Source organism: Chinchilla lanigera, unplaced genomic scaffold (genome assembly GCF_000276665.1).
Source record: "Chinchilla lanigera isolate Chin_1 unplaced genomic scaffold, ChiLan1.0 scaffold00022, whole genome shotgun sequence".
NCBI lineage: Eukaryota > Metazoa > Chordata > Mammalia > Rodentia > Chinchillidae > Chinchilla > Chinchilla lanigera.
In genome coordinates this window covers 26,559,607-26,570,884 of record NW_004955423.1, presented here as the reverse complement: position 1 = coordinate 26,570,884, position 11,278 = coordinate 26,559,607, and the positions used below count along the sequence as shown (strand labels likewise).

The following is an 11,278-nucleotide window of genomic DNA, read 5'->3' as shown; positions in this document are numbered from 1 at the left end:
GGGGGCGGCCGCGTTAGCCCTGGCTCTGCCCGCGCTCAGCGCACCTCTCCCCTTGCAGTTCCTTGCCTCGGTGACCGTCATGGTCCTTCTGACGCTCGTGACGGTCGCCCTGGACCCTCCGAGGAAGTTACCGGACTTATTCTCTGTACTGGTGTGTTTTGTATCCTGCTTGAACTTCCTGTTCTTCTGGGTGTATTTTAACGTTATAATCATGTGGGACTCCAGAAATGAACGAAATCGGAAGAAAATCAACTAGCTGTACTTCGAAACAGACGGGAACTTCCGTATGCCCAAGTTGCCGCTTTGAGAATCGTGGAACCCCAGGAAAGGGTGCCGAAGCGCCGCTACGCCTGCACGAAACAAACGTGCCTGGAGACCACAGGACGCTTCCCCTTTCTCTGTGTTGCTGGCCAAAGCAGATTTGTAGCTTTATTAACCGCTATTCAAGTGGTCAAATAAAGGGGAAGGTGCCACTAACCCCAGAACTTACTTAGGAAATATGCTCCGCGTCTTAAAGAAATGGCAGGTATAGTGCACTTACTGGAAGTCTGAAGCCCCTTTGTAAGGAAATCACTAATACTGGTGCTCACATTTAGTTTTCTTTGCAGTTCAGCGTGAAAGTAACGTGTTTCATTGTTTAGAAGTTTTATCTCAGGGAAGTGCGTTTGTGATAATCACTCTGAGCTACTTGAATCTGAGTATGCCTTATTACATATGCACGTTTGACTTTCATCGCAAGGCAAACGGGTTGAGCACTGTGACTTACTTCCCGGGACCAGGCTTGCTTGAGTCCGTTTACAGGCTGTTTCCCGAGGTTTCGTGTTCTGAGTCTAGGCGAAGTCTTCATCATCGTGATGGCTCATCCTGCACCTGCTGTGGTGTGTGCAGGCCCGGCTGCTGCAGCCAGTCTGCTCCCCTCATCAGGGCGGGTGCGGGCACGGCTCTGTCCAATGGCAGGGCCCCACCACACCGCCTCTGGAGTAATGTGTTCTCCTGTGTTGTAGCTGCTCACTTAAAGGTGTTTTCCATGTCCGTGATAAAAATAAAACTCATCCCCGGGCCGCGTGCTGGTGACTGCTTCTTCGGAAGGTGGCTGTGAAAGCACGGAGCAGCTGGGGCTTGGCCTGAGAGAGCAGCACCGTGCTGGGACAGTGGAGCCCGGACAGCGCCAGGCCCTGTCAGCTTCGCCTTTTAAGGGTGCGTAGTAGCGCACTTGCACCCAGCACGGGATGCCGACTTCGGTGCAGGCAGAGAAGGTGCAGGTACAGCCTGTACCAGGCCGGGAGAGGTGTCACCTGAGGAGCGCGGCCTGAAGCTCAGCGGGGTGCCACGCCTGGCCCAGGCGGAAAGGAAAGCCGTCACTCCAGTCAGTCCTCAGCCTTACCTGTGAGCAGAGCTCCTCTCACGTTCGTCAGAAAGCAGCTTCACAATGGACTTTAAACAGGGAGGCATTAGATTCCAAAGTAGCAAAAAATAGTGGTAAATGGGCAGTTCCAAAGCATTCCGCAAGCTGAACTCAAGGCCATGGGGACGCATTCATATTCAGGACACATGCTGATAGGATTTCTCACTTCCTTCACTCACAGATCTGGCAAGGAGGAACTGTAGGGGCAGGGGTCTTCTGAGGACCGGGGCGGTGGGCAGCAGGCGCCTCTCCGCGCCCCACACCGGACGCGTGCCCAGGTGGCCCTCCCCGGAGGCTGAGGGAGGAGAAGCCCTGAGGGCGCGTCCTGCCGGGTGGGGAAGCCGGTGAGTGCACGTGCGCACAGGCAGGCGGGCGGGGGCCCCCCGCCGGCCGCCCCTGCGCAGCCTTGGCTTCTCTGCTGCCCCTCGTGTGGCCTCCAGGGCGTTACGCGAGTTACCTGACCGACAGGCAGCGAGGGGCCTGACGCCGCTCTTGGGCCCCTGCCGCGGCGGAGGCCGCAGCCGCTGAGCGCCGGCCCGCTCTCCACCCTTGCTCCCAGAGAAGCAGCTGCGTGGCCCCGGCTCGGCCACAGCTGCTGTGACCCCTGGAACGTCCAGGTCCCAGTATTCTTGGTGTTAAGCGCACTGTCTTCAAGTGTTATTTTCTAAGTAGAAAACGAGTTGTTTTCAATCTTGATTTGTTAAATTTTATTTCAAACTTTCATACAGTATTTTTATTTTATGATACACTGAATCAAATGATGTGAGAAAATTTAAGGCAACTACTAAGATACCCCACCGCAGAAAATGTCACTGAATTTTTGAACAAACTGATGAAGTTATGACATTCTGACACTGTTTCATGGGTGGCATTAACAGACCGCACCGCCAGTGTCTAAGCCACGTGACTCGGGTGGGACGATACACTCCCCGGGGCTTCCTGGCCTCTGTGCAGTGCAGTCTACAGACAGCTGTGCTTTCTGATGTTTTGGCTAAGTGTAAACATACTGGAAAGTAGATTCTCCTGTCTTATAAAATGAAATTTCAAAACTGAAAATACTTTTCTCTATAAGCATAGGAAAGAACTATAGTGTCATAATAATAGCTCATCCCTGACATAGTAGCTACACAATAAACTTCTAAAAGTTAAAAAAAAAGCCTGACAGTGACACATGCCTGTCATCCCAGCACTTGGGAGGCTGAGGCAGGAGGATCACTGAGTTCAAGGGTAGCCCTGGACTAAACAGTGAGACTATCTCAAAAAATAAGCAGCTGGGGCCGCGAGTGGGAAAGCGGTGCCCAGTTGTGCTCACTACTGGGTGGAACCTGAGTTCCGGGAAACGGAGTGTCATCAAGGCAGTGTGTTTCCTACCTGTCCGTGCGCCACAACTGCAGAAACACGTGGCACCAAATAGAAGCCCGGCTCCCCACTCTGTGTGTACTTGCAGTGAAGGGTCAAGAAGAAATGTATTATTTACATTGAGATCACCCACTGGTGTGTGTAGAAAGTTTAAATTAGCTGCAAGAAACTTTATCTAGACCTGCACCTGCCTAGGGCTCGAGCTGGTATTTACTGGGCAGATTAGTTACAAACTTCTCTTCTGTCCGGTAAACACGATCAGGCAGATGCAGCAGCCGTGCCCAGGAGCGCTTCTCTCCTAAGTGCCTGCGGGTATAAAGAGGATCACGTCACTGTGGGTCGCTCGCAAGATAACGTGCCTCTCACGCACTGCCTAGGACGGGACTTGACACCGCTGGGCGTGCGCGCCGGGCCCTGCGCTGGCTCGCTCTGCATCTTCCCCGTGACAGTCCCTTTTGCAAACGTGTTTGCATGACGCAGCACTGCTGGCTCCTTGGGAAGACGTGAGACCTGGGGATTCTGAACCCTCAGCGTGGCCTGTGGACCCCCAAAGGCTTCTGCTGAAGCCTCAAAGGCCTGTTAGCAGGCGTTTCCTCAGCAGCTGACAAAAACTAAGTAAGTGCAAAGCAGGGTTCGGAGCGAGTGCTCTGAGCATGTCCCCCGGGCCTCCTGGCGGCAATGGGGGCTGCTGTCCTCAGGCCTGAGGAGACTGCAGGGGGACAGACGCAGGGGGCGAGCAGCCCCCTCCTCTGAAGAGAGGTGGCCCACAAGATAATCTGCTTCCTCCCAACTTCTTGGGGTCTGCTCTGCATTTCCGCAGCAGACGTGGAGCGGAGCGGCGCGGGGCTCACTGGCTGGCCCTGCAGGGCTCTGGCACAGCGCTGAGCTAGGACCGCAGGATGGGAGGACAGGGCGCGGCCGCAGAGCTCCCACCCACAGTCCTCCGCCCTCCAGCCTGAAGTGGACTGGTGGGTTTTGCTGGGCAAGAGTGGACCAGAGCCTGGAAAGCGCTGCTCAAATGAGCACGCTTAACTGGGATGAGCTTTTCTAGAATCCATGAAGACAAAGCCCTTCTCGGTACTCAAGTTCCCCATAGTTCGTTGAGACGCTGCGCACACATGTGCACATTTCTTTGTGAATACATGACTTCAAAATATATTTATGGACATCCCTAATATAAAAGTTCTCTGCCGGCTTTTCCTGGCTCAGAAGTTTGGTAAAATGTTTAGTGCTACGGTCGATGCGTGCGTGGGTGAGCCCAGTGCCCTGCTGGGCAGGATGTAAAACCCTGCTGTTCGTCGTAACTGCTGTGTGGTCAGGAGCCCGGCTGGGCGGGCCCTGGAGAAAGCACAGGCAGCCTGGCTCTCGGTGAGGCGTTGCTAAGGCCAGACTTGGGAGCTCTGCCTCAGCCGCCCACCAACAGAGGCACTAACTACGCCGTGTCACAGAGACGATGAAGTGGGTACATGGTGTTCCTAACAGTGCCGACCCACCAAACGCGCTCACTAAATGCCAGCTTTTTTTTTTTTTTTGGTTTTTGGTTTTTTCCGGAACCAGGAATTGAACTCACGACCTTGCGCTTGCCAGGCAGGCGCTGTGCCGCTGAGCTAAATCCCCAGCCCAGTGCCATCTATTGTTATCAACTGTTATTATCACTGTGTACAGCAAAAGGAAAATCTGATGAATGAAAAATAGTAATTGTCTCCACCAGATGCTTTGCAGATATTGCAAAGAATTAATCACTTGCAATACCGTTTCCAAAGAAATGCATTTTCTAGCTACAGTGCAGGTCTTTCACCTTGCTTTTCTAAGTGTTTCTGAGAGAGAGCAGGCACCGTCTGGTCAGCGTCAGGAGTCTTCCCATTGATGCCACTGAGTCTGGGCAGCGGCGGGCCCCAGCGTGCACCTGGGTTCCAGGTGCGCTCCACACTAACCGCATCGTGACTCCTGCTCTCATGTTATAATCAGCTCGTATAAACACATCACCTTATATTGCTAAATCAATAGGAACTGTTTAAAGGAAAGATAAATAGTTATTTACTTAACCAATGTAGTATGTTTCTAAATTTAACAGACTCATGACGTTCTGCTCAGCCAGATGTGTCCTACAGAAACTGTAACCTACTTGCCAGTATCTATGGCTTTTACACCAAGGCGTCCAATTCAAGGCCCTCTGTGAACTCTTTAAAAATGTGCCTTTCTGACTTCCACAGTGTGCTTTTCCAGCCAGGCTTCTGGCTTACAGGGCTTGTCAGACTGCTGTGCTATTCTTTTTTGTTTGCTTATTTTTTGAGACAGAGTCTGGCTGTGTAGTTCATGCTGGCCTTGAACTCTTGGAAGTCCTCCTGCCTCAGCCTCCTGAGTGCTGGGATTATAGGCATGTGCCACCATGCCTCGCTGCTTTGCTGTTCTTGTAAGAATGTGCCAGATCTGATAATGCAGATAAAATGCTTCCACTTGGACAAAACACAGGAAGTTTAACAAGGTTAAACTATATAGAAAAGTAAAATAGTACCTGAGTTTAAAATGGCTTTAAGGAATTCATAGCTGTCAAGATGGCGTAATTCTGTATGAAAGAAAAGATATTTTTCACAAAAAAATTTCAAAGTAACTTGTTACACTGTATGATGCAGAATAAATGCTGAATTGAACTTAGTTCTAGTTCCCACACTAAGTGGCGGGCCATGCCCTCTCCCCTCGCCCCGCAGCTGGCCAGGGTCAGGTCCAGAGCCCCTTAATACAGCGGGGTGCCCGTGCACCCCACCACAAGGGCAGGCAGTGTTTGTCCTGCCCGTCGGCATCCCCCACGTAGGACAGTGCCTGGCATGAAATGGGCATCCAGGAAGTAACAATGCAGTGTGGAAACAGCAGGCTGGGGCATTCCGGGAAAGGCCCGTCCCCACCCAGGGCCCACCGAGAGCTAGGAGCGAGGAGGCGCCAGGCTGTAGCCAGAGGCAGCGCCCCACTCCCCCGGGGCCACGTGTGGGCGCCGTGAGGGCCTTGCCAGGCAGGGGAGGGAGGTGGTGGCCTGGAGCCTGCAATCGGAAGTGGGCAAGGACAATCGGCACAGCTTGGCTGTCCCCTCAGTCCCGAGTGCTGGGCCAGGCTGTCCCAGCTGTGCTCTTCCGTGTGTGGTTAAGATGGGAGACAGAGCGCCTAGCCTGGGGTGGTGGGGCGCTGTTTTAACTATTCTAAGATGGGGAAAATGTTCACCTGTCGGTGACAGAAAACCAATTTCCCTCCATGCCAGAATAATTCCTACCCCTCAGGAACAGCCAGTCTTCCGTCTATTCATTACTGTCTTTTTACAGTATTTTTATTTAATAAAACCTATTAAGACTACCATACAAATCTCTTCACTTATGCTTTTATCTTTTAACTGATCAATTTTTATATTGCTGACACCCCTTCTTCGCCATTTGCTCATTTAAAAATTCATAGTATGTGAGCCATGTCTCCGGGGAAAACGTCCATAAAATTCGTTACAGCTGGCAAATGTGTATGAGTCAGTGATAGCACATGACTAAATGCTTCACAGAAAATAAAATTTGTTTCTGTAGTAAGCAGAACTGTTTAAATGTTATTTATTTTTATGTTTCAAAGAAAATATATTGTGAAGTGCTGCATTGATTTAATACGCAACAATGTCTGTGTACACGCTGCGGAAGGAAAATTTATGAAACCTTTGCACAACTCCTTTAATTGAATTTTCCAAATCTCTCACCACACACAAATAATCAATATCTTCTGCAGAGAAAACCAGTCAGAATTATTACCGTCTTTCTTTTCAATTTTGTTGTCATCAGCACATAACGGCACCTGGATATTTGTAATGTCGCTAGCGAGTTATTTACGCCTCTTAACACATTATTGCTATTATAAGTGAGCCCAAATGTAGAATTTTAACATTTTTTACTGACTTTATTCAAAACAAAAATTATCATAATCCTGGTAAAATTATAAAAAATTTAAATCACGGAAGTAATTATTAAAAAGGCTTTTGAGGATGAACGAACCAGTTAGTTTTCCCTAGACCCTAAGTGCGTCTCCAGCGAGCATCTGTAGCGGGTGAAGTGCAGCCCAGCTGCGGACACCGCAGGGCAGGGCCATCCTGAGTGGGGCAGCGGGCAGTGCTGCCCCAGACCTCGGGGCGCTGCGGTGCGCGTCGCAGGTGCCCGCAGCCCCTGAACTAATAGCTCCCTCTTCATCTCCAGATAAATGCAGAGCGTTGTGCAGGAGGGGAACTTTCGTTATTTCTCCTAGAACTCATCGTGTCTACACTTCAGACCTCAGTGCTTCTAGAACTGAAGCATCTGCTTGAAAAAAGATATTGTTTGGGCTATAGCAGAAAAAACAAAAGGCTGGCAGCATTCTGGGAGCACAGGTATTTAGCTGATGTGATGAATACTTTTCCGAGACTGAGTAGGGGTAAAGACAACATATTCTTATGTATAAAAATACTTCAGTGGGCGGTGAGAACGAGAAGGCAGCCTCAAACTATTTCAGTCCTTCAGGAGGGCTTAGCATCACACTGCAGTCTACAGGCTGATAACTAAATCTTCTTACGAAGGTGAGTTTTACAGTGTAAGCACAGAGCAGATTAACTAAAGAAAACGGGAAGATTATAACTGTGCTTTTTCTTAAACAGTAGAGCTAGAAACTCTGAAATATTTTCTATTACAAACAGCTGAAACAATCCACTCTTTTGAACAATGTGAAGTTCAGACGGTTGTACTTCATTTAAAATATGCATACTGCAGCCTACACAACTATTCTCAAAACAGATATGTTTTGGACGGAAGCTAAGTGTCCGGGCTTCATATCTTGGCAGCTGCTCTCCAGTTTGCTTACATTCTTTTCAAAAACGTTTTGTTTACTGGAAGTACTAGGCAGAGACGAACAATGATGGCATTTTTAAGTATCTCCAGAAAGAATGAAAATACTGAGGCCCACAGAATGCCATCTATTGACGAAGGAATATCTGCACCAAGTTGTTTTTAGAGGTTGACTGTAAAGCAAATAAATTTCATGCCTCCCATGTGACAACAATGTGACATTCCGTCGGCAGCAGCCACTGAATGGTCGTATGTCTTCAGTCCTCGGCACAGCAAATTTAAAATAATCTCACAGGAAAAGAACCTCTCATTTTATTACTGTCCCAGTAGTCATAAAGCCAATATTATTAGGCAGAGTGAGGTTAGACCCGATGCCTACGGGCGTGGAAGGAAGAAACCTTGCTTTGTTTGGGAACACGCGCTGAGTGGAGGAGAGGCTCGTGTGCCCACGCTCCCCGCCGGCCGGGCCCTGTCTGCGAGGTCCCCGCCCGCGCTTGACCCCTAGCGAAGTTTCGGGTGCCTTTTCCCCTTATCAGTGTCCCTCCGGTAGCTGCTAATGCCTCCAACAGCGATGTGTGTCAGGGACGGTTTATTTATAAGGCTGCAGTGAGGTTTCATGTTATACCCTTGTCCTGTAATCATGACTGTAGGTGACCTTGCGTGCAGGGACCTCATACCGAATGAAAAATAAACAGAACTGAAAGACCAAGGAGGAACCATGACACCATAAACGCCCGTGTCCTTGGCATTATCTACTTTGATTATCTTGGGAAAATTCTGTAAGAATCTGAGGAACAAAAATGTCATCGGAGAATCGTTACCGTCATCAGCATCTGAGGGACACGCTTCTGGTGAGAAATAAATCAACGGCTCATTCTCATCTTCATCATTACCCACGTGAAACAAGTACAGGGATCCCTGTGTGGCAGTGTTACATTTTATAGAACGTCTGACGTTAAGAAGAATCACAAAACATTTAAGAAATTTCAATTCTGGGTAATAGTACAGTAAAAGAAAAGTAGAAATACCTATGAAAAGCTGGAAGCCAAATCTTAAAATACGTAACACACATGGCAAACTAGTTTAAGAATATCAAAAGTAAAAATAAAAGCAAAAAACCCAAAAACCAATAAACAAAGTATTCTTAAAATGAATGGCTAACAGGAAGGGGTGAAAGTTGTTAGCTTAGTACAAAAACGTGTGAGAGTGGGGGTGTGCCCTTTTGCTCGTGTGTCCACGTCATCTTTAACGACAACAACCCCAAACTAAGTATCTATAAGTCAGGCAGGAAAGAAAGAAGTGGGAAAGACCCTTGGCAAAGCTGGGTAACTCCAACCCAAATTACCAAGAAAAAAGCTTTCCTCTATTCTTTAGGCAGCAATAATGTGTTGGAAATCTAATGTGCAGTTTTGAATATCTCAGAAAATAGAGCTAACGTAGCTCTTACCAAGAAACAGAAATGGAAGATGATTAAAATGTATTATATTAATGTGATACGTATCAATGTGATTACATATAATGTAATATGTATAACGTGATACATATCAGTACATAATAAATATATGAAAGTGTTTTGTTACATATTTTAGAATTCAATTTTCTTTTTTTTTTTTTTTTTTTTAATTTTTATTTTTTTGGTTTTTCTCCGGTACCAGGAACCAAACTCACGACCTTGCGCTTGCCAGGCAGGCGCTTTTGCCGCTGAGCTAAATCCCCAGCCCCTAGAATTCAGTTTTCATTTAAACATGACAGGTAATCCGTGCTTATTAGAAAGTTAAATACACGACCTAGTGGTGCAACTTCCTCTGTGAATGAAGGAAACCCAGCCCTCTGGGAAGCACGACAGCGGGCTGGTCAGCCTTGCGGACTACAGGGACGCATGCCAGCCTGAAGGCTCATCTTGCCTTGGATAGACAAGGACCTCAGGGACAAAAGCACTCCCTGGAGAACGTCTTCAGGACCAGGAGTTTTGGAAAAATTTCTTTAGGTTCACTGATTTGTTTTACAATTTTCCCCTTCCTCGTTTCTCAAAACAGCTGATAAACATCAACTATGGCGCCTCATTCTAATAGCTCTAAGAAACTAAACATTTGAAAAATCAAGCTACTGGCACCAACATACAGAGATGTTTCTTTCCACTGGGAGAAAATAAACACTGACGTTTCGCACTGCAGCGCGCTGGCCCCGGTCAAGTGTGGAGAGGTGATGCTAACTAAGCAGCTCCCTTGGCCCTAGGAGGAGTGGCTGCCGCCTCCAGGAAGCACCTGCCTGTGCCCCGCACTGGCCGCAGCTGCCTGCTGCGCCCTCCCCACACCCACTGCTCGCTGCAGGCCACAACCGGGGCAACCCTGCGCGGTTCTGTGTTGCGCCGAGTTCCCACAGCTGGGCGACTGGGTGATTTCCTTATTTCTGGAAGCAGCAGCAAGAGAGCCTACTTCTGGGGTCATGCTGACCCTTGGTCAGAACCCTCCTCTGTACCCTGAGGGGCAGTGTCTCTGGGCAAGTGAATTAGTATTTTTGTGTCTTGTTTCTCGTGACAATGCAAATAGCTATCTTCCAGTGCTCCTGTAGACACCCGCTGACCCTCACACTGGGCACACAGTAACCAGAGGTCCCCAATAAGCGGAGTCCATGGTATCTACAACACAGACCAAGACATGGCCAGCTGAGGGTGACTCTGCGGGCAGAGGTGGCTGTGGGCCATGTCTATGTCAGCATCAGAACAATCGCCACTGGTTGGCCTCCAGGTGTCACTAGTTTATGGTCCATGATGCTTTCACTTACTGAGGTGCAGACGTGTCTTTCCAGTGGGAAAATTGCTAGCTTACTTCCCCATCCTGTGAAATGTCCAGAAGCCCAAGCTCATGGCAGAGCAAATGTCAAACTGTCATAAGTGATTTCAAAGTTCCAGGACACTGCTTAGAAAGAAACTGTGAGTGCTTTGTACATCCTGATCCACAATGAAAAACTGGTATATTAGTGAACTGTGGTTGTTTTGTATGTATTCTGAAAAAGAAATTATAATAAAAGGCAACATTTAAAATTGTGTTTAAATGGATCAAAGATCTAAATATTAAAACAGAAACATTAAATCTGCTGGTAAAACTTCTTTTTTTGGTTTTTCTCCGGTACCGGGAACCGAACTCACGACCTTGCGCTTGCCAGGCAGGCGCTTTGCCGCTGAGCTAAATCCCCAGCCCTCTGCTGGTAAAACTCTTGAAGACACTGGTGTAGGCAAAGAATTTATGATCAAAACCCCAATCGCACAGGAACTACCACAAAGAATCAACAACTCATCTTATTACCTCATCTTATTAGAAAGTTTTTTCACAGCAAGAGAAACCACTAACAGAGTGAAGAGACAGCCCACAGCGTGGGAAAGAATTTTTGCCAGCTGCTCTTCAGACAAAGGATTACTATCTAGAATATAACAGACTAAAAAAAATAAGACCTCTCAAATTTAAAGAACCAATCCAAAAATGGGCATCTCAGATGAATATATACTTCTCAGATGAAGAAATACAAATAGCAAACAAATATATGAAAAACTGCTCAACATCATTGGTCATTTGAGAAAGGCAAATTAAAACAACACTGCGACTCCATCTCACCCCAGAAAGAATGGCTATCATCAAGAAATCAATAACAAATGCTGGAGGGGCTGTGGGGAAAAAGGAGC

General features: G+C 47.9%; 2 protein-coding genes across 5 annotated transcripts in view; one reads left to right on the top strand and one right to left on the bottom strand.

Moving 5' to 3' along the window:
* Positions 1-1,061, top strand: part of Alg6 (ALG6, alpha-1,3-glucosyltransferase) — a gene marked incomplete at its 5' end in the record, with an annotated part of 23,034 nt that extends 21,973 nt beyond the window's left edge. Inside the window, 1 exon segment of the mRNA XM_013514390.1 lies at positions 59-1,061. Coding sequence (XP_013369844.1) covers positions 59-256 — 198 coding nt within the window.
* A 1,027-nt stretch (positions 1,062-2,088) lies between these two features.
* Positions 2,089-11,278, bottom strand: part of Itgb3bp (integrin beta 3 binding protein (beta3-endonexin)) — a 57,818-nt gene continuing 48,628 nt past the window's right edge. For 3 of the 4 annotated variants that reach the window (XM_013514391.1, XM_013514393.1, XM_013514392.1), the window contains one exon: positions 9,291-10,605. In XM_013514391.1, the coding sequence (XP_013369845.1) occupies positions 10,499-10,605 (107 nt within the window). In that variant the 3' untranslated portion in view covers positions 9,291-10,498. Of the gene's footprint in view, positions 3,071-5,279; positions 5,331-9,290; positions 10,606-11,278 lie in introns of those variants that run through there. The other variant, XM_005385326.2, reaches the window with a different exon arrangement.